The sequence below is a fragment of the Plectropomus leopardus genome, chromosome 7 (assembly GCF_008729295.1).
Source record: "Plectropomus leopardus isolate mb chromosome 7, YSFRI_Pleo_2.0, whole genome shotgun sequence".
Classification (NCBI taxonomy): Eukaryota; Metazoa; Chordata; class Actinopteri; order Perciformes; family Serranidae; genus Plectropomus; species Plectropomus leopardus.
Genome location: NC_056469.1, coordinates 5,894,628 through 5,918,533, shown reverse-complemented (window position 1 = coordinate 5,918,533; position 23,906 = coordinate 5,894,628). Strand labels below are relative to the sequence as shown.

The 23,906-nt window shown below is 40.9% G+C and overlaps 1 protein-coding gene across 4 annotated transcripts in view; it reads left to right on the top strand.

Annotated features, from left to right (window-relative positions):
* Positions 1 to 23,906, top strand: part of LOC121946151 (vacuolar protein sorting-associated protein 13B-like) — a 375,120-nt gene that overhangs the window by 193,710 nt on the left and 157,504 nt on the right. Inside the window, exons 28-31 of one of the 4 annotated variants that reach the window (XM_042490601.1) lie at positions 1,947 to 2,088; positions 3,033 to 3,305; positions 3,652 to 3,808; positions 4,328 to 4,439. In XM_042490601.1, the coding sequence (XP_042346535.1) occupies positions 1,947 to 2,088; positions 3,033 to 3,305; positions 3,652 to 3,808; positions 4,328 to 4,439 (684 nt within the window). Of the gene's footprint in view, positions 1 to 983; positions 1,051 to 1,946; positions 2,089 to 3,002; positions 3,306 to 3,651; positions 3,809 to 4,327; positions 4,440 to 23,906 lie in introns of all 4 variants that reach the window. The other 3 variants (XM_042490600.1, XM_042490605.1, XM_042490602.1) reach the window with 3 other exon arrangements.

Below are 23,906 nucleotides of genomic sequence, written 5' to 3'. Positions count from 1 at the left end.
GCATCCCAGAGTAACTGTGAGAAGACTGTGCATGTTTGTGTGTGTTTTAAATACTGTAGATTTAGTGTTTATGTTGTGCTGCAAATTGAGTGATAATTGTTGTGTTTGTCCTCATGTTAACTTCTTTTGATGTCTGATTTACAGGTGCTTTCTGCTTCTTACCGATGGCCACAGCAAAAATGTCACAAAAAATGATTCTGCATCACATTTTTTCTGTTCATATAAATCCCCCAAGTTAAATGCAGTTGGTAACATTTATAAAAACAACTCGTTGTCATATTGAAACTGTCTCTACATCCAGACTGAAATGTATGAGACAGAAAGTTTGCTCTGGCTGTTGGACGGTGCTGAATTTTCAGCTGTTTTCCGACATGGTTGTCGGTCACAAGCTTTCTCATTTTACAGCTAAACAGTACACTAAAATGTTTCTGAAAACATTTGAGGCTAGAAATAGGCTACACAGTAATAGAATCATGATTCATATTTGATTAGCGCTGCCTATTTTGATAGATTGACAGCAGTTCACAAACAGTGATTGACCTCTGCATCAGAGACTGCTGGGCTCTGATTGTTTTTTTTATTTCACGTGTTGTAATACCATAAGAAACGCTATGAGTATCTATATGAGATTATCCATCTCATATTTTGCTTTGTGGATATAGTGACAGTTTTATCAAATATCTCAAAAAGTTTATTTTATAAAAGTTACCAACTACAGCTTTAATACACGTGTTACATTTTTATGAATAATTTAAAGCACTGTCTAAATGAGTAGGATTGGCAATTTTCCAACATAATTATTCTTCATTGTAAGTGGCACTGCTGCAATTTTGATAAAAGTGTTCTTATCAGCATGTGGTTCACTTATCTAAATGCATTTGTGTAACAACTGTTGCCATTAAGGAGATATTATCAGTCCCTGCCACAGCAGTATGAGTAGTCCCAGATGCCCAAGTTAAGCTTGGCCTTGTGTGTCTCCTCAGGCCAGGGCAGGGCTTACACTCTGGCCACTATGAAGGAATCATTCTGCAGTGCAAGGAGACAGCTGTGGTGAGGCTTCTGTCTGTCCCAAACCAGACATAGCAGCCTTAGGCCTCTATACACTGTGCCTCTGCCATCCTGCTGCTCCTAATCCAAGTCACTCATCTCTGCTCATGCTGGACAGACAGGAAAATAAAGGAAGTCATAAGGAAAACATTTTGGCTGTAATGCAGAAAGTCTAAAATTGTAATGATTCCATTCACCTTAATATTTTCATGAAAGCGGAATAAATAAATACATTTAGTTTACAAAATAACATCCCCCTGTCTCTCCAGTGGCACTGGTTGGCTGAATAATCAAGCCAATTAAATTTGGTGACAAGTCTTCTTCTCTGTGTGTGTGTGTGTGTGTGTGTGTGTGTGTGTGTGTGTGGGAGGTGACTAGGACATGGGCCTCCATTCTCTTGTTGATAAAATCTTTTTCTGGTTATGGTCTTATACTGGTGCCTAAAAATGAAAATGTGTTGGACAGAGCAGAAAGTACATTAATAGGGAGATAAAGAATGTACACCAGATAAAATGATAAAATATTACAATTATCATTTTTTATCTCATGTACGGGTTAATAATTTCAAGTGTCTTTAAGTTGGACTTTTCCATTCAAATTCACTGCTCATCCCAAGATTGAATAATAATGGATAGTATAAGACCATTCCACAATATGTCAGCTGGTTTGAGCTGGTGCAACTTCCTTTGGTTTTAATCAGTTTACTCTTCATTAAATTCTTCCCATATTGTCTTGCGGTTTCATGCTTTCCTGTTTTCTTCTTCCCCATTCATCTTTCCCCTCTACCCCTCTATATATGCAATCATGTTCTTTGCCCCCTCCCTGTGACTTCCTGCCTTCACTGTCCCTTTCGGAATCTTCTTTCTTTCTCTCTCCTCCTTGACTCTCCTCACCTCCAGTATGGAGGAGAGTGTTCGGAGCTCGGGCAGCTGCAGAGGAGTGGTCCTCTCTTGCACTGACAAGCTGAACAGACGCACTGTGTTGGTTCGACCCGTCAGCAAGCAAGAATCTTTCAGCCACTTCTCTGGCTTTTTCCCTCCTGTAAGAATCCAGCTCTTCTCCTTTGTAGTTGACTCTGCCAAACATCCATCAACAGTGGCTTAAAGGGGTGCGCTCCTCAGAGAAGTTTCAGAAGCCATAAACAACTGTAACTGCTTTGAATTTCTAGTCCTAAACTGTAGTCATGGTAACAATCACAAATTAAGGTCAAATCAAGGTATTATATAACACACCTGCACTCTGAGGATTGTACTCTAAACTTGTTTGTTATGCTTTTAGACATTTTTCTGTTAGTAAATAATTTTATCAACAGCCCACTGTTACTGGATGTTTTTTGCAGACTTTATCCTGATGTCTTAAATGCATCTATCTTTCTTTTAATTAGTGTGACATTATTTTCTTTACTCAATGGGTATTTAAATGATTCCAACACTATTTGCTTTGCAAATAACACATATGACTGGAAATATATAGCTTTTCTGATAATTCAGAAATAATTCACCATTAGAAATTAACTGCAGTCATTAATTGGTTATCTAAGAATTATGCATATCAAAAAAGATGGGCTGATTTGAGCATTCAATCTAAATTACTGCTAAGATGATAGTAAATACATTTACTCCAGAACCCTTTTTAGCTAGTAGCTTCAGCTTGGCTTTTTTAGGGTTGTTATTTGGAACATTGAGGGCTGTTTTTATGGCTGAGGTAAAGTATTTTTCTTTAATAGAGCATAATTCAAGGTAAAAACAATCTGACCCAGTTTTTTTTGATGAATAATTTTGGTTTGAATAATTATTTAAGAGTTTTTTATTTTGCTCAAAAAAAGTATTTGAATTGTAACATCCTTGAAATATGTTATCCTTAGCCAGACTTAACCCTCATCCAAGAAATCAGACCAAAATAACACTGAACCATTTTTGTCTGCTGTTGCTCTGTGTATTGATATCTATCATCAGTGTGATTTGTCCTGTCTGACCTCTGGCCAGACGGCAGCCAAGGTCCTGGAGGGCTCTCATCAGCAGCACGGCTTCCTGTCCATCACCTACACCCAGGCTGTCACCAAAAACGTCCGTCACAAACTCACCACCCGGCCTGAGAGGCCTATGCGCAGCAGCGCTATCAGCGCCAGCCAGCGGCTGACCGCTGATCCTCTGGCAGACAGCTCACCTCAGTACCTGAGAGAGATCCTGCTGACAGCCCAGCCCTTTGATGTGGTGCTATCCTGTCCCTTATTGGCTACTGTAGCAGGGGTTTTCCAGGTAGGAAAAGGGCTCTGTCAGTTCGTATAACTGTGTGGTATATCAAGGCTTGACCCACAGGGAAAATCAGCAACAAAGAATGTATTTCTTTATTTTTAATCTTGCATGTTTAAATGTCGGTATTGACAGCTGGTCTAAATTCATGTTTCAGTTATTTAATTACATATTGCACCTGTAAGATAAATTAAAAATTTGTTTAATTTAACCATTAACTTTTACGAGTTTTTATGCACTTTTATAGGCTATTGCATTGAGGATTATTTTTTTAAATGTTGTCATTTGAACCTGCTGAAAAAAACATCAAAACTTATGAATGTATTATTTTTGACTGGATTTCTTTTTCTAGGCTACGGTACCAAGACGCTACAGAGAGCGTGGGAAGTCAGCAGGTCAACCAATGAGAAGCCACACACTGACCTCTCGATGTTTGCCTCTCATGTACATCAACACCAGTGTGATCAGAGTCTTTTGCCCCGGGGCACAAGACAAACATACAGCATCAGGTTCGAGAACGACTAGTCACTTTTGAACACACACTTATGTTTTCACATGGAGAACAACAATGGGACAGAATAAGTCACAGGCTGTGTTTTCGGTTCTTCAAGTCTGCGGTGCCTGTATGAAAGTCCCTGTCATGAGCGAGCAGACAGACATTTGCTAAGAGAAATAGTTGAGGTTCTGAAGAACCAACCACAGTTATATACACTCCTACACAATATAGAATCTTTGTCAGAATGTCATGGCTTGTTTTGTCTGCTGGTAGTAATGACTAATGGTGGTAAGGCTCTGAAAGATGCTGTTTTTATGGGTTTGTACTTTTTTCATGTAGCAAAGTATATAGTGCATGTGTGTGAGTATTCACATTTGTTTAATCATTTAGAAAAACCTTGATGTAGGATAAATGTATTGAATCTTTACAGTGTATATATGTGTGTATACATTGTAAAGATTCAATACATTTATACATTTATAACTCTCTGTGTTCAGTGTATTTGATTGTGTATCTGTGTGTGTCCCAATAGATCCCCAGCTGAAAAAAGAAGACACGCTGGTCTTGAAGCTGGGTTCCCTCAGCATGGCACCTCAGGCTGATAACCCCCTGACCCGCACTGTGCTGCGAAAAGACATCTACCAGTAAGACAAACTCTCTTCTCTCAACAAATTTTTTTAAAATAGAAAAGCAGTATTAAGGTCCACTGTGTCTGGCTTTGTTTTAGTAAAATGACAGAAATTGTCTTCTGCAGTAAGAACAAAATTCAAATCTGAAAACATGACAGACTCAGTCACACAGTAGTCCCATTTAGTATATTGGTGCATCTTTAAAGGGCACCTATTATTCATTTTTATTGGTTCAAACTTGTCTTTAGGGTTTCAGGTAGAACGTGTTAACATACTTTAATGGTTAAAAAAAAACAAAAAACATTCCACCTGTATTCATCCTTCATCTTTAAGTCCGCCTCCCCTGATTGCTCATCCTTTTGGGGTCTTCTATGTCTCAGTTCTTCTGCACTGTCATTGCAGCAGATGAATGACTGTGACAGAGATTAACGTCACTTACTGCTGTGAAAAATCGTCAAGAAAAGCTTCAAAACACAACCGGACATGTTCCAGCAGGAGAATGATCCGAAATCAGGGGGAAACTAACACCATCAGCAACCGAGATTAAGTGTTTCACTGATGTTGGCATGTAGCTACATTTAGCAGTTTAGGCTTCATAATGTAAACACTTGCAGTAATATGCCTTAAGCAGATGACCATATAAAGAAATCCATCATGATTCTCTGTAATCATGGAGACACAGTAGAAAATAGCACTGGTGTATTTAGAATGGTCTGAAACCGGAGTGTTTGCTCACAGGGATTACCTCTACATACATCATTATTTACCTCATTATTTGAAATTTAAGCCACATTTAATAAAAACATCTGACATTGTAATATTATCCATATGACAGAGAGTAAGGAAAAGCATAACAGATCCCCTTTAAATGTCTACAGAATAATCAATCCTCCTCTCCATTTACTAATAACATCTCTTACACAGCTTATTGATTAAAAATACTTTCTCTTTTAAACCTTATGCTTTTTTTTCTCCTCTGTTTGCAGATACTTTATTTTTATCCTTAACTTCTCCACTATGATGGCCACGAATTTCCATCGCTGAGTTTACGTCACAGTCTCCCTCTCTGTCTTTTACACATTTCAACTTTCGGCTCTGACACCTCTTCTGTTATTAGATCTCATCACACTCACACAGCTTTATCACATTCTTCTTTAAAAACACGCACAGTGCTACTATTAGACCACCAAAACTTTCTATTTGGCCACAGTTCATTAAAGGTGCCATTCAAATTTGTCTGACCTCAAGTCACACTCCATAAAACCTGTTGTGAGGCAAGTGTTTTCTGTGTGTGTGTGTGTGTGTGTGTGTGTGTGTGTGTGCGTGCGCGGGCTGGGTGCACTTCTGTGTCCACGTGATGTTTGCTCTCTCCGGGGAGCTTTTTAGGGTGCAGCGAGTGACAGCGCCACATAGTGGTTAAGTTTCTCTGGCAATGACAGAGAGCAATGAGTGACACCTTGGGGGTCCACAGGGCCCTCCAGCTGAAACACAAGACTGTTGACACAAGCCCCCCGTGCCATGCGGATCAAAGCAACTAGGCAGGGAAAATCTGGACTTCTGAGGGAAATAGCTCCGCGCAAAACACATTTCCCTGCTATAGGCAGCTAAAAGAATCTGGATTGTGTCATAGCTGCCTCAAAACCGCAGCCCCACAGCGTGTGTGAGTGTGTGTTAGAGAGGGGGAGAGAGAGAGAGCGAGAGAGCAGTTGTGTGAATGGGCAGATACAGAGCTGGCAAACACATGTAATGAGGGAGATAAAAGTGGTGCCAAATGCTTTGTGCAGCTGCAAGTGAGATGTGAGCTGACACAAGACGTGAAGTAGGGGGAAAAAGAAAAAAAAAAGAGGGTGGACAACAAAAGTAGAGGAGAGGCCACTTTAGGCTTCATTGCTGCCTTCAGTTGGTGGAAGTGTCATATGCAGGGAGATTACATGGAGCAGTGAGGCAGAGGGGGTCTAGGCCTTTGGGCATGTCTGACAATCTATAACCATCAAGGCAAAATGCAGAGGAATACCACACTCTGTCCAACACTGTCTAAATTTCTTCCAGAGTACCCAACCTATCTCCCTCACAGTCTCTCATTTACTTGTTTGATGTCTTGGAGCAAAGATGGTATTGATCAGTAACCATAGCTACTGTTTTGCAGGGACTTTTGGGGGTGATTTTTTCCCCTTTTTTTTAAATTCCCACTAGTTTCACACAGTGTACCGTTCTGAAATGTTTGCTATTTGTTTTGGTGCAAGTTAGTACAGCTAATGGATAGTAACTACTCTGTTTCCATGGAAACTGTGCCTGGATTTATTTTGTTGACATGTTGGCCATGTTGTTATCATGTCAGATGATAAATGATGATCTTGTGGGCATGGAAACTAATCTGGAGTTTTTCTCAGACTTTCGCCCCAAAAACCAGTTAGACCAGCCATGCAATTTTACCCCATATTGGCCAGTAATGTTCTGCTTGTGGTAGTTAGAGGATTGGTTGCTCTGTGGCTGTGGTGCCCACATCTGCTCATAGACATGGATTGCCTCGCACGACACTCCACCCTTGCCTGAACACACACACACACACGCACACGCTACCTTGTAGCTCTCCACATGCCCCTAGTTACTCAGTACACACAGTCAGACACACATGCACGTATAAAGACAATAAGTTGTCTACACTCAGTCATGCATTTACACCCACAATGAACACAACCACACACTGCACCTTTGCACACAAACTACACATCTACATACTTTGTCACAAACACTAGCAGCAGGCATGGCCATGTGTACAAACACATCCACATTCACTCACCCCCTTAACCTCTACACACAGAAGCCAAGAGTCACCACTTCCCTCTCTGCAGCGAAACCTGGGAATTATACCAAACCACTCTCTGTGTTCATTCATCCATTTCTAACCATGCATTATCCTCACCACCTTCCCTGTTCACATCTGCCCTCCAATTTAGGATGATCACACTTCTTCCTGAGTCACATGATTGATAACCCTGAGATCACGGCCTTCTTGACATACCATTACCAGGCACCGTCATGTGTTTTATCTGTGCTGAGTCCTTCTGCGTGTGCTCCCCCAAGTTGCATAGAGAAAGTCAAAGTGAGAGTCTGTAATCATGCAAACCGATGTGTGTTTACAATCTATAACCAACTGCGGCTATAGGAAGAAATATGTCTGTGAGTGCCGGTAGCCATTTGCTGCAATTCTGTTTAAAGACCACCACTAATTACATCCGTTGTCATAATTGAATGACTGATCTAAGCAGCCATGCTGTTATTGTCTACTGTACATGAAATGATTGCCTCACAATGTCTAAAACCAGGATTTACTGTAATGCCACCCTGTGAGAGGAGACAAGAGTGAAGGCTAAAATAGCGAGCATGTGTAAACATCCTGACGGAGCATGTCTTGATACTGTTACACTAACACCGTCTCTGACACACTTCAAAGCCCCCCAGCTTCCCTTTCAGCCTCAACATTTTCAGGGCGCAGTGTGTATTTATCATTTAGAGACGATAGATTTCCTCAAAGAAGGTAAAATAAACCTGTTTGACTGTAAAACTGTAGAGCTAAGTCGATATCCACCCCCAGGTTCATTTGGTAACAATTAACACGGTTTCATTTGATCATGTGATGTTAAATTTGGTTTCCCTGAAGGAGTAGGTCCCCAGCGGCTTCTTCACTAACCAGGAATTATGACACAGAGCTACAGGCTTCCCCTCCTTCTCCCTCTCCATCTTCAGCTACAAGGCCGCTGTCAATTTACACAGCTGAAATCATTTTCCTGTCTTGAAAAAGCGGGCTTTTTCCAAGTACATGAGCGCCGGCCCGGGGAATGTCCAGCATTCATTCAGCCCTGACTTTCTTGTGGTTTGAGCCCTCTGTAAAATCTCACAGATCTTTTACTCTCCTTTTCTCACATTCTCTCTGTTTTTCTCCTTTTTCCAGGGAGATTTTTTTTTTCACTTATGGAACACTTAATTGAAAGCCTCTTGAATGTCAGGGTGAACGGGACCACTCTTATGGAGAATGAGTGTCCCCCTATACAGATACATGTTAAAATGTCCAGGTGTGAGGGTCAAAACATTATATAATTTTGCCAGTGTCTTGGGCTCGGCTAATTATTGACCTTTTATCAACTTCAGTCATTTAAATTGACATGATAAATCTATTTGTAGACATAAGTAACTTTGAGGTTACTGGCGATTGACTGATTGCCTTTAACATTAACTCAAGTTGTGCACAGTCATTAAAATTAACTTATACGACATAGTTCTATTAAACACACTGTATTGTTTTTTAGTTATGTAGAAATTAAATCCAACATTTGGCTGCCATGTTAATTTGTAGTTTAAAGTCAAGATAAAACAAAAACATTCCTCTTTTACCTTCCATTTATCTGTCATACTCCAACTATGTTCATTTCTCGTAAAACAAAATATGATATGCATTTACATGAGCTTGTACTATCCAATTTTAACATGCCATATCTTCCACTGATTAATCTGTCTGCAACTTTTTGCTAAGCAGGGCTAGGATTAAGTTAAGTAACAGCATGTAACATTGGTGTGTCTTCATTTTCCTAAACTATAGGTCGCTGGCTAGAATTTATTCACTTTCAGATCAAATTCCTCTAAATGTTAGAAGAAACTTGCCACAATACTGAAGCCAAATATTCGTGAAATGCTGTTTTATTTTCACTTTTAGGAATTTTGCATACTTAAAAACAGATGACATGTACGAACACTGAAAAATATTTGTATATTTAATGTAACATAAGTTTATTAATCCCTACATATTTCTTATTGTTCAAACACACATCTCTATATTTTGATTTTATTTCATATATAGAGGGGGTTTGGATTAACAGGGAAGACCTCTGAATCTGTGGGTGATAAGCAGACAAGTCCTGCCTAACAGTTGCTTTTGGTATTATCTGAACAGTTTTAGTAAGGAAAAAACAAACTCAGTTAAATAATTACCATCCAAGGAAAGTTTAAATGATAAAAGACTGACTGATCCTTCTTTGTTCCTCACTGTGCGCCTGCTAGCATCCATGTGTATGCACGTGTTTGTACGTGTGTGTGTGTGTGTGTGTGTGTGTGTGTGTGTGTTTGTGTCTTAAAATATCCAGCACATTTCCCGACATCCCCACACCTAGATGACACAGCTCTAAATTCCGTCACATACTGGGTTACCTCATGGTCTGTCCGAGGGAGACTCAGGGAGCATCCTGCTGCCGCAAAATATGTTTTTTGTTTTTTTGTTTTGATTAGTGCACATGCCTGCGTTTCTATGGTAACGGCAGACATGTCTGCTGTGTCAGTGGTGATGCAGAGCCAAGTCAACATGATGTGGCTGTATCAATGGACTCCGTCTATTTCCCTCCCTCCTACTGTGTGCTTTTCTCACTTTCCAAAGTATGTCTCCTCTCGGTGTCAGTGTTTTCTCCATTCCCTGTTTTTCTCCCTTCTTCTTTCCTCATCCCATGATAGTTTCTAGTATTTGAAACTTTCCCTGCCTCTTTAGCAGTCACATACCCTTATCACCTAAATTTTTATCATCCTTCTTTCCACCCCAGTTTTTTAGATTGCTGATTGATTGTTTTTCTTTATTCTCTGTTTTCCTTATCAGCAGTTTTTCTCTCTATTCCCCCTTTTTCCTCACACATTCTCCTTATCTCCATCCTTCCTTGTCTCCCTCTTTGTGTCTTTCTTTCTTCCTTCCATCCCTCCTTCTCTCCTACCCCCTCCCTTCCTTCTTTCCTACACTCCTTCCTTCCTTCCTTCCTGCCTGCCTTCTGTCACCTTCCCTCTCCCTGACTTTGTTTTTTCACATTTGGCTGCAATATATGTTCAGTATATGTCTATTTTTTTTTCTTACAATTATCCATCACTTTCCACTCCTTCTTACCTTTTCTGTTCTTTTTACCCCCTGTATCTTTTTTTCCTCTTGTTTTTTTCCTCTCTCTGTCTCTATGTGCATTTGTTATTTCCTCCCTGTCTGGCTTTTCCTCTCCGTCGCTCTAGTGTTGGTTAAACTGGTCCCACTCCCAGCACACTGTGGTCAGTAAGCAAGCCCCTTATTGCTGTTGAATGGCTGCCTGGTTAAGCCCACATATATGTCCTAATAAGTGGTTGTGATGGGGATCTCCCCTCCACAGATAAACACATCCCGCTGAAGCCAGGACCCTGCCTGTTACCAATAAAACTCCCTGGCACTACGTTATATGCACCCTGCTCCACTAGTTACATGCTTGCCATGGTTGTCTGTGTGTGTGTGTGTGTGTGTGTGTGTGTGTGTGTGTGTGTGTATGTATGTGTGGATACAGGGATACAAGTCCCAAGAGAGGTGCACTACTCTTTCTCATTACCTGACTGTAAGTGATTTACCTGGTCAGAAACTTTTGAGAGAGCAGTAGTATTTTGGATCCAAATTTTTACGATATTTATTTGCAGAATTATAATATTGGTTTAGCTACTAACTCTGGGGGTTTTAAAGAGACATTAACTAGCCAACTAGATGTTGAGTAAATAACTGTTTGTTTTATATTACAACTTTTTGGGCACTCAGTTAAGTCATCCTGGCAAACTTTTGTGCTCTTGGCATTCTATAAATCCTACAAGTTATTATAAAGTTAACCAAGTAAGTTGCAATTGTGGTTAACTGTCACTCTGTAGTTAGCATGGTATGTGTGAGAATTGTCATAACACACTATCAGGGATTTAGATTTTATTAAACAGATTTTACAACTTAGAATCAATAACCTTTTTTTAAAGAGTAAGATCCTTTTTCGTTATACCCGAAACAGCCCTGAAATCCTGGCTTTATAGAGGCTACAATTAGTAGTTAGTGTTGCTGTTTCTGGTCAAAGAAAATGATCTTAATTTTTAACACTCTCTGTGGAGTCCTTACACTTAACAATCTGAGCCTGTCAGCAGCAAAATAAGCACTTTACGTGGACTGCCTAAGTGGTTATGTGCAGCACGTTTCAAGGCTGCCGACTGCCGTGCTCTCACTCGACACTGCACTAGTTTTAAAAATTGTTGTCCCCATTAATCACTTGGACACAAAATCATGAAAAAGGGCCCCTCTGAAAAATACCAAAGTTACCCTTTAACTACAGTAACTTATTCAGCAAAAATGGACAGAATTTAGTAAGAATAAGTGGGCTTAGATAGAGGGCATCAGATCTGTCTCCTAATTATTGTTGCTAGATTTCACAGTTTGTTTGTTCTGTAGAAGCAGAGGTAATATTTCTAGTTTATTAGTTTGAGGCAGTAGGAATGAAGGCAAGGTGTGAAATAGAGCTGCTTTAAGCCCTTAGCACATCAGCTCTGTTCAGAGGTGCAGAGCTGTCACAGCATCAGCCGTCACCTCTGTAAATTCACCACCGGTCACTGGGGTTCACATACTGCTGCTGTGCTAGTAGTAGGATTAGGAGACCCTGTGAGTTTTATGTATTCTAATCTCTTGTCCTCACATTGAAGCAAAACACTGAATGATCCTCTCAGGCATCTCTATGACAGCTGCGGCTCTCCAACTTTCATTACTTTTCATTTGAAATGCCATTCTTTCTTTTTTTATGCTCTCAGCTGGTCTCCTTCTTTCTTGTCTTCCTCCTCATCTTTCTTTTCCTCATAAAACCCAGAGTTCCCAGCAAATGATTCATTAGATGCTTCAGTGCACACTTGCCTCATCACTCACTTTAGTCGGCTGCCAAGTGCCCCATTTCCCCGTTTGTTTACACCAGCAAAAAGTGCGCCGGCTTTGCTTCGCTGCCGCAGCGGAGGAGAGGAGCTGCTCGGGCCACACACAGTGACACTCAGGACCTACACTTATATACACTGATTTAGGAGTTGCTTTAAAAACTCCCCTGGCTGCCAAGCAGGTTTAATGATAAACTCCTTTCAGAGTCAATGATGGCAATGATCTGAATATGTGTAGCAGCAGAATAAAAGAACACTTTGGTGTGATCTAAGCTGTCACTGCAGAGCAGCCTAAATGACAAGCGGCAAATTTTTGATGCACCAAAATTACGTTTTGTAATAGCAGTGCTGAAAGGAGTTATGATGTAAAACTTCTCAATTACTCCCTGCTGGTGTAGTACATTGCTGCACAGTGTTTTGGAACGGTAAACATGGTGTCTGTGAGGATTACCCAGCCAGACATGAGCCTTTTGAGTCAAAGTTCTCTTTATCTATTTTGGTAGCTTCTTTCAGGCTCTAAAAATATAATCAGAGGATCTTAATTCCCTAGTCTAAACTCTTTCTAATTTTTGTCTTTTTGTGAAAATATGCCAGTGTGTCATTAACACAGAACTGTGGGCAAAAACCAAACCAACTTAGTAAATCTCTTTAATTGCACTGGTGCTTGTTTGGCTAACTAGCTGTTCTGATCTTTTAGCTGGTTCATGTGAGTATATTGACTTAAATATATGTAATTACAGCAATTCCTTTTGAAACTACACAATTGTCTTAGAGTGAGAATATTGCACTAAAGGCAAATGCTGTGTTATCATAATGGAATTCAGTAGTCATTATAAGCTCTTGTGGGGGAAATGGCACTGAGCCATGAGGGTTTTTTGTACACAAGCCAGGCAACATGGGCGTCCTACAGCAGACCCGCCCAGCAAACAGAGGTCAAGTGGCTCATACTGCAAGATATTTCGTCAACAAGAATGAATCTGAGGGCTCCTGAGGCCAGGGCTTCATTTCAGATCTGTTTGGGCCTGGGAGGCTAAGGAACGAGACATCCAATTTAGATGATTAGAGCTAGACCTTTCTTAGTCTACTGTAAATCATTTAGCTCCATTTCTTTCTCTTCCTTTCTTTTAACCCTCTCTTCCTCCCTCTCGCTTTAGATATAAACCCAGGTTCTCCCTCTCTTCCATACTGAAAGAAGATAAAATAAGCAAGGATTGGAGGGTCAGCCAGAATAAACATTGTTTTTTGTCAGGCCAGCAAATGAAACACCTGGTGCTGGTAAATGCAGAGGACATATTTCACATCGCCTCGACACTCAGGATTAATGCAACATCAAATTGTTTTAAGAATGGGGACAGCCGCTACCCAAGTAAATCATACGCCCCCTTTTATTAAAGTTTGACCCAGAATTTATGTTTTGAATCAAGCAGGATAGGCTGCGTGGAGCCGACAGATGAGACTGCGAGCGTGCTCAATGGGGCTCATGTTGAAACAGCCCTCAGACAACGTGTCGTAATGTGAACAGGAAGTTTAGACTCAGCCACTGAATACTGCTGTGGCTTTGAGGTGGAGTATTTCCCCCTTCACCTTTTTTTTTCTCTATTGATTAAGTGATTTTTGTCATTCTTCTCAGTGGGAACCAGCGTGATGGATAGATTTCTCTGTCTCCCAGATGATACAGAGAGCATATCAAATGACGTGCAAGCTGATTTCCTGGAAGGGAATATAATGCCATTTGCCTCTACAGCCGTAAAGAGAGAGAGGAAGACGTGGTTTGTGTTTGCGGAGCTAATGTTACGAGACCAGAACAGAGGAAACCAGATGAATGTTAGTGGATTTGATCTTTGATCTGTGAACCAGAGTACCTGACCGCTGTGTTCAATCAAGTCAACCGCTTGGTATAAGGCATCAAGTCTTTGTAAGGTTCACGTTCCACGCTGTCCAGCCTACCACCAGCTGTCCCGCCTTCTGTCCGACTAGAGGCACGCCAACAGTTTAATAAGTCAACTTCATATGAATGCTGAATTAAATGATTTATAGCTTTATATCATATTGCATCTTTATCATCTCTCTTACTGTCCCTCTAATTTGACTTATCCATCACTGGAGAGCTTTTGACCACAGCGCTACACTTTGTGTCGAGCCGGCAGTGTCTTGTGCTGTATCTGAGTAGGGAGCTGTATACAGCGTCTTGTGTGCTGTGTTGTGGTGTCTGCTGACTTCTGTGTACAGCCTGCGGTTCATTCCATAAATATCTGTGGCCTCTGTGATGTTATTCTCAGGCCCTCCGCTCTGTGAGAAGATTGCACCACAACACTTGTATTCCTCAGCCTGCAGTTAGAGGTTTAGGGGGATTAGGAGGGAGAAAACCCCAGCCTGGGCCCTGCTATACGTTTTTATGGCCATTTTATGCATATGATTCCAATGTAATGTGCAGAGAAAGTGGAGAAGAGGGAGAGAAGGGGGTCTTAGGACTTACCACAAGGGAATCAAACAAGTACACCACAACTTATTTTCCCTCTCTTTTTTGGCACAAAGCAGAGAAGCCATGTTGGTCCGTTCATCTTTGGGTCCATTGGCCTAACAGTTTGGTCCAGCCTGAAATATAGATCTATCATCCAAACAGCACAAATTCTAGTAATTTTGAGAATACATTGATCTTTCCTGTGGTGGCACCATGAGGTACCAGCGAATGTCTAATATGTCCATATTGTGAAAAAGTTGTTACAGAGATTTCCATGAAAATTTCAGTGAATATTTATAGTCCTCAGTGGATGAATAGTAAAAATTCTAAAGACCTCATTTAGTCAAATCATTAACTTTCAAATAAAATCTGAAAACAGGTCAGAAAGAGCGTCCTGACATTTGCTGAACTAAATCATGTTCCCCAAAAGGTGTCCCCCTTTTAGTTCATTAACCAGCTCAACCTTTAGCATCACCCATACACTGACAATTTTATTTATAAGCTAAAATCTCTAAATGCAATCGGTGGATAACCCAACTCAGTAACCACATACCACAGATATGGACCACTGTTACATTTTTATGGGATGGATATATTGGAACTAAACATTTCTTTACTTTTCAGTTAGGCTCTGGTTAACATGTAGTTACATTTTGGCACAAAAATATTTAGTTATTGCTAAAAAAAAAAAAAAAAGATCATGCTTTGGTTTAAAATACCTGCTGTTAATAGCACATTCAGAAATGCTACCAATGTCTTCTCGAAAAAAATGTGTTTGAGGCACAATCACAGCTAGAAAAAGGCTTGCCAAAAAACAATGTTTTTGTCTTTGTTTTTTTCTTGGTCTCAAACAATGGTCTGCAGCTTGGAAGCCATCTCTTCTAGGTGTCATGCTGTCATCCGTCATCCAGTCAGCTCATATCTATGTGATCTGAACTGTGCCACTTAAGAAACATAGATGATAACATATAAATAGTGCAAATGTTATATATCTGTGGTTGGCAGAAACTTACATTTGCAACATTTTCCTCAGGTGACTGGGCTGGATAACCATGCCTGAGGTAACACTGTAATTCTCCGGAGAGGATAGGCCCTATGTATTATGGTTACCTTTTCTTTAGCACCATCTGCAGGGTTAAAAAACCTACTGTGAACATTTGCAATCTCATCTGAAGATAAACCCTTTTAATGTTGGTAGCAACATGGCCCTTCCTCCAGCACCGCCCAAGTACGGCACTCACATGCAAACAGACCAGATGACCTCAATAACCCCGATTGTGTGCATTGCACTTTCCTCTTTTACGTGTTTGTCCTTTTTAAATGCAAAGCCGAAACACCCAAAGTATGGATTCCCAAAAACTGCTCTTTCTTTATTCCTTTTTTCTCCCCTTTAACATCTGTCAGCGTGTTGTCGTTAAAGCAGCCTGGACTTCTGTAGTCCTTGTTCGGTGGCACTGTGACAGACCTTCATTCAGAGCTTCCCGGAAACGGCTCTTGTGTTTTGGCATACTGCTGTCAGTCAGGTCGGGATGCATGCTGACAGAGGCGAGAGGGATCACCCATCAGCTGTCCCGCACTCATAAAAGGGCCTGATCCAGGGGTTGACTGCCTGGCCACCAGGCTCATTGATTGTGCCTGTGTGTGCATGCGTGTGAGTGTAAACGGTTCATCCTGAAGCAGGATATAAGGGTTCTAAGAATACATCCATACCGCCAACCTAGGAAGCTCTGTGCTCCGCTGCAGCATGCGATACACACATTCTACCGGTGTTACCCTGTCAAAGTCCCTGTGTGTGCGTGAAATTGTAAGTGCTTATGTTTTTTCTGTTCATGTGTGTAGTCAAAGCTCAGCCTTGTGCATTATTGTGTTTTAGTTCCTTTTCTCCTCTGCTCATGACATGTTGATGTTCTGGCATCCTGTGTGGTTGGTTTGAAGCTGTCATTGGACTGACAGGGACACTCTGACTGGCCAATAGCACAGCATTAGCAGTGGCCAGGTGGACTGTCGGGGGAATTCAGGAATATCATATTGATAGTCAGAATGTCTCCATTTTGTCTAGTTTCTTTTCATAGAACTTACATAGAAATAGCTGAACTCAAGCCATGTGTCGATATGCACAGGGAGGTCACAGACAGGGAGAGGGTTTTTGCCATCTTTTTTCTCCATGCATTGTTACAATGCAGTGCTTTTACAGTTATCAACAGTTCAGTTTTTTGGCAAATTACACATAATAGATTAGATTAGAAATATGGCGTGTGTTATCGTGTTGTAATTTTTTTCAGTAAATTACATGCTAAGTTTCTGTATATATGCGGCTGTTTGTAACCATGTGTGTCTTTCTGTAGGCATCTGCTCTTGTATCTGTGTGTGTGTTCAGTAGCCTCCTGCCATTCAGCACTTATCAGCACCGTAGGCTACACAGTAGAACATCAGACCAGAGCAGAAGCAATTGGAGGATTGAGTGGAAGTAGAAAAGAGAAGAAAAAAAAATCAACCTCAAGAAAGAAGGAATGTGCAGATGCTTTCAAATGTCCATGTGTGAAGCCACAAGCTCTTCTGTGGCTCTGGGAAGCCAATGTGAAACCAGTGGCGTAATTGCCTAATGCTTGTGTAATAAGAGGCACATTACAACCCCAGGAGGCCCGACCAGACTTGAAAGAACCAGAGGCTGGCATTATAGTGCGCTCAGAACCGTCTTCCTCCTCCTGGTCTTTACCAGTTGTTTTTACTCAGCCCCGCTCAATATCAAATACCTTACTTCAAGTACAGTTTATTATTAACTCCAATATATGTGTTTGGTTTGTCCCGCTACATTCAAATGGTTGGGCTTGTTCCTGCTGTTTTATACCATCTTGCTTAACATATACAGTAACTAATCCTCCTAAATAAAAAAGTGCAGAATGTGAAAATGAAATATCCTTCATTAAGTTTTTGCTTTCCCTAAATATGCATGTTTTTAATGCATATAAGTGAATGTAGTTTTAGTACCTCACTGTATGAAAATACCAACAATTAGAGGAGAAATCCAGTCTGGGATTTTGGTTGGTAATGATAATTTGGTCCAGAATATCTGATAAAGTAAGGCGTTTACAGATCAAGTCTTAAACTCCGCAAACTACTCAAGGACTCATCAGGGCTGCCCCGATGATTTAAAACACATTTGATATTTAGGATTTAAAAGCTCAATAATTATGATTACATCACTACAGAGCAGTTGACGATTTTGCCAAGCAGCCGTAAATGTTCTGGCCCCTTTGGCTAATGTTAACTAGCATAGTACTGCTGACACAAACTGACGATGGAAATCTCACCAAATCTCGTTGAAGAGTAGATAACCCGTGTTGACTCGTGTTTCTCATTCAGACCAAGTGGCAACCTCCGAGGCTGTTCAATTCATAATTCATTCATCCAGCAGTTCATCAAGTGGACACTCGAGTCTGACTCCAAAACAGAGTCAATCCCCATAGACCCCCATGTTCAAATGCCCAACTTCAGATACAAAAAAGCTATAGCTAATTTCAACACTTTTTTTTTTTTAATAACTCAACTGTTTACATTTTTAAGACCCAAACTTTTGCATATTCAAGGGTGGAGCTGCTTGACTTACAGGCAGTCTGCTGATAGTTGTCCTCGACTTCCAGTCTGATCCACCCCTCCACAGTGTCAACCCAACCTCCCGTCCAAATATGACCAATCTGGCTCCAAAAAAAACAAGATGGTCAAAGCTGAAATGCCGAACTCATTCAGCCTTCTGTTTTTGTTTTTTCTTACTGCAAAGCATGATTAATGTTACAGAAAGTACTATAGCCTTTATAATATCCTTTTGTGTGTAATGCCTATTATTTTCAAATCTTATAGTGTGTGCATGTTTGAGATTGCAGAGATTTGTGAAGTTTCTCCTTAAGCCATGATGCAATCAGTTTCAAAATTGCTAAAGATTTTAAACTCCTCCAGTCTGAGTTAAGCATTAAAGGTGCTATTGAGTTATTATAGTATGGATATGCACCTACAGGTTTTGTGTTTTGTAGACTGTCCAAATCAAACACACTTGCCCAACTTGGTTGACATAGACAGAGTGACTCTCCACACAGTATTTTGTGAAACTCACAACAGCTTTTATCCTTGGGATGAAGATTAGCAGCTTGACAGGTATGTGCATTATGAGGCTGAAGCTTTGCAACAGTGTGCAAAGTGTGTGTGTGTGTGTGTGTTTGCATGTGTCTGTGCGTGTGAATGTCAGTCATGTTACTTCAGCTGCAGGTTTGAGAGAACCACAGAGGGAAATGTGAAGCCACCGTGTAGACAACTCTACTGCGGTGGTCCCCTTTCTTCTCTCCATAACTTACCCCACACATACAAACAGACACACGCATATGCATGCACACACACACAGCAGCCCTCCAATCAGCACCCCACCCCTGTCACTTTATCATCGCATGCATGCACAGCTCTAGTTACGCACATGTAACCGGGGCAAAAATTATTAACTTGAGCAAATATGCTTTGCTCCATACATTATTGCTGAGATGAAATGTCCAACTGTTGGCAAGGCTTCCCTCCATTCCTTAGTAATGACGAGGAGCCAGTGTTTAAAGCATCGTTGTTCCCCCCCTTGATATTTTTCCATCTTCCCTTCTAACAACTGAGACGGCATTTGAAGGGCTTTGAAATGAGTTTTTTGAAGGCCTCACATTATGTGTAGCCTGGTGATGGACTGATGTTATTAGCATTTTAAAGCCACATAAGAGTTTTTTTAAGGAGCAGAAGGCTGGTTTGAAGGACGAGGGAGAGATCCAGCTGACAGACACATGTTGGACAGGCAGCACAGGGAGACAAGGAGCTCACACATCACAACCTGATATGTCACACACACAAACTTTCTCTCTCTCTCTCTCTCTCTCTCTCTCTCTCTCTCTCTCTCACACACACACACACACACACACACACACACACACACCATGTCACACATTGTGCAAACAGTCTTTGTAAAGACACTTGTAGTGTGCACATCAAACACATCACACACGTTTTCAACCACACACAAACATCATTGTTCTGTCTGTTGTTTCTGTTGAGATGTGCACAGTAAAATATCAAGTATTCAACCTGCTTACAGTTTGTGTCCTTGGTTTCACCTTCCACCCATCAATGTCACCGTGTTTCTCGATCAGCAATGCAGCAATGTGTTATATTTAGGTCCATAAAATGTCTGACCTTGACTATACTGACTTGTATCTGTGCAGAGTTTGTCACTAGAGACGTGTTTTCATATTTCTTTACTGAGCCGGTGTTGCCAGTGTGGCGACTTTGTCACTATATAAAGTGACTTTTCAGACCTTCTTGGCGAATTTATTTCTAAAAAGCGACAAACAACAAATTAAGTGTCTCGTTCAGATTGTCAGTAAAAAAAAAGAAAATAATGCATGTTCAAAGAAACTGCAGCCCATTGCTGTTTTTGCTGTTTTTGCCATCAGTGCCAAGTCTCCCTCTCTTCTCTTGTGCCCTGCAGTAGTAGGTAGGAGGAGAGGAGATGCCACTCATGGTGGGAGTTCAGTTATAGTGAGTATCTATGGTTAAGGTGAAACTCTTGCTCTGCATTGGAAGTGCAAGGAAGTGTTGCACTGTAGTATAAGTGCCATAGCTCCCATGCCACTGAAATGTTTTGTTTAAGATTCTTCCATTGAATCTAATTTGGTGTTGTTTTAATGCTTCCATTTATGCAAAATGATGTCACCAATATTTAAAAAGGCATATGATGTAATCTAGCAGCTATTAGTAAAGTATTGAGCTACTTTCATTGGAAAAGAGTTGGCAACACTGAACACAACAGCAGCGGAAAAACCTGAAACCTGCAGTGCAAAGCAGACTTGTACAGAGGGCAAAGTTAGCATTAGCATAGTGAAAAGTTTTGACAGCAAATATGGTAGAGTGTGTAGTTTTTGGATGTCAACCAGACCTTGGTGCTTCCTTGACACCATCTACCAAAAACTCCATTGTAGCAGATATTTTTTTATGTTTCAGAACCACCAACACTGTGTCAGCATCTGCCATTTAGCCTACAACCTAACCACAAACTTAAACAAAAAATATGTTTTCGTTGCACTTGGCATTCTGATATGTCTGATAGTACCCGATTTTGTTGCACAACAGACTCCTCATCTGACTTACTGCTTACACTAGCCGTCTTGATCTGCACTGCTTTTCCACCGGTCAACGAAGCGCTAGACCAAGCTAGACCTATTTCCACACTTAGCTTTAGCACTGTCATAGAAAAGCATGAAGTAAAACCTAGTGCAAGTAGCACTGGTGGGTGGGGTGGAGGCCAGACCCAGAATTTCTCAATGAGATGTTAGTGTAAAGAAAACATATTAAACCATGTTAATATGAATCATAGCAAAGGATTTAAAAATGTATCTGAAGGGAGACTTTAAATGCTGAGATACTGATGGAATTAAGCATATACTTGCAAAATGTCAGCGTGGAGAATAGATTTACAATTTTTTTCCCAGGTCTTGTAGCATTTTCCTCTCTTTGTCTTAAGGCCTTCCAAATAATATGTTCTGCTCTCCCCAGTATGCTTTCTGTCCTTAATTAATTCTTCCTCCTCTCCACCCAACCCTAACAGGCCGAGTTAAGCTCCATGCCTGCTTTGTATTACTCCCCTGTCTTTACTCTATACATGCTTCAGTCTTAATGTATCCTACAATCCAAATCTCATATTCCTCTCCACCCAGCTTATTAGTGCCAAGTCATCTCACAAGATGTTGTAGAGGTTACCCTACCTTTTCCTCACTCCCTCCCTTTTTCTATCTACTCTCTCTCTTCTTTGATGCCTTGTTCTCCCTCTTTCTGCAGAATTTACTCTAGTTTTTCCCCCTCTCCTTTTCTTCCCCATGTCCTTATCCTCCTCCGTTGGTCTCCTAATCTCCCTCTTCTCTGCAGGATGTTGCTGAACATTTTCTACATGTGCCCTTTCTGCTCCTCACCTCCCACTTTCCTTGCTTTCCTTGTTGCTTTCTCTCTTCAGTTGCTCTGGTCAGCTCACAGGATGCTGTAGAGCATTTCCTGCCACAAGGGCTACAGGAAAGAGGCTGAGTGCAGCCTTGTTTGATGTGCCATCTCCTGTAATTCTTTACACCTGGACTGCTCTCTGCGCAGATTTTCTACCCAACAGAAGTTTTCTCAATCTCCCCTTTCTTCATTCCTTTATTTCTTCCTTCCTCCAGCATCCCTCATTCAGTTTCTTCCTGCAGCCTCTTGCTTCGCAACGTACAATTTTGTTCAATCTGTTTTTAAGCGGGTATAGAAACTCCATTCGACGGAGGCACAGGGGGCTGACGTGTTAGCATCATGTCTTTCTCATCTCCCCTAATAAAAACAAGGCCCACTCTGGTCTCCATCTTAGCACAGACACTGCTGGAGCTCTGTTTTGCATGTTTTCTTTAACTCCCCTCCTGCTACTTCTTTTATTATTTGTCCCTTTTGTCTGTCCATTTCTTTCTCTTTGTTTTTTTCCCATTAAATGTTCTCAGTGCCTGCAGCTGTTTGGATGTCGGCATGGTGGTCAGAAGTTTTGGCATTGTGTTGTTTGAATGCCATATTTTCACAGCACTGGCTGTTTAGAGTTGTGGTTTGTCAGGAGCCTGGCCCGCAGGGGCCACTTCCTCCTCACTGTTCTGGAGTCACTGTACCAAAACAGTGACTGGCAAGAGAGGAGAGGGGAGAAAAAAGAATAAGATGTTAGGGGAGGGAGGATACTAAAAGAGGATTAGAACATTAGGACATTATTGCTGAGGTAATTATGTAAAGATGATGGACAAGCAACAAAAAATGTGGAACTTCGAGAGGGAAAAGAGGTGTGGTGTTGCAGCAGGAAACTATTTTATCTGTCATAAGAATGTGCATCTTTTAATTTCTCTAGTTTTTAATGTACTGTTTCTTAATTACTACAATCCAGCCTTTCAACTCATTATGTGTATCACGCAGCAGTCTGTCACTTTCAGGGCTTCATCTTCATGGCTTCTTCCTCTTTTTCTGTGGTTCTAATAGTCTGCGTGGTTCGCCCTACTTATTGGAACAATGTGCAGTGCCAGCAGAGAAACAACAAGTCTCAGGCTGGTTCTCAGAGAACACTGTCATTGCACATGTTGAGTGTGACAGGCTCCAGATGAAGCTGATTGGTTGCAGCCTGTATCTAACTCTCACCTCATGTAGGTCTTTAACATGCAGCCATTTTAGCAACCTGTTGAGGGCATTCTCTCTTCTCCTGTGGCATTTTTGTCTAGTACTCATAATCTTTTTGACTAATTTTTTCCTCTTCTCACACACTATATTTCCAAACAGGAAGTGAGAACTTTAGTTCCATTAATCCGACAGAAGTTGGATCATTTGACTTGCAAAGTAGGCTATGGGACTGATGTGATGACATACATAATGATGACAGTATGACACCATTTAACACAACAGATATGAGCCAGAGAACACAGCAGTCAGTTTTATGTGAAGGGATTTTGTTTTAAGTAGAGGGATTAGAAGAGTTGGTAGGGTTTATCGCTGTCATTTAAAAAAAAAAAAAAAAAAAAGATCATGCAATTGCACTAGGGCTGCAGCTGCACATCATCAAATATCAATACTTTAATACATATTACCTCTGTAAGGAAATTTCCCAGATGGACTTTTTCAAGGAAGGCATTTTGGCATGTCATAGCAGGAAAAGGATAGGTGTAAATAGTTCATATCTGCTCGCTGACACACTAAACAGGTTTCCATTACAGAGTTACAAAACTTAAGTTATATTTTTGAAATGTCGATAAAACACAATTGTGAGATGACTGCGTTTCCATTGAGTGTTGTTATGTGACTTCTCCTCCTGCGCTTCTAAGAAGCGTGGCGATGGATGTTCAAAACATTAGCAGGTTTATTTTTATTGCAGCCAGCACACTAACTGTCAGTATTTCCAATGGCGACTTAGGCATTTTATGCAAGCAATAAGGGAAAGGCAAGCCCCCTATACATTGAAGCAGCCACGAATGAGGGATTTCTGGGAGTTGGTAGTTGACGATTTCACAGAGGAATTGTGGATTCAAAACTGCCAGATCATTCACTCAACTTTTGAAGAGTTATGTCATGCAATAACACCTCTTGTAGCGCCAGCTTCATCATGCCCGAGGGAGCCAGGTCCTACCAAAGCGCATAGCCCTAGCACCATGTGAGCCATAAAGGTGTAAAAAGTGTTTCCATCGCAGTTTTTCCAAAATAAGGCCTTTTCAAATAGCTTAAAATACCACCTCAGGCGAGCTTTTTTTTGG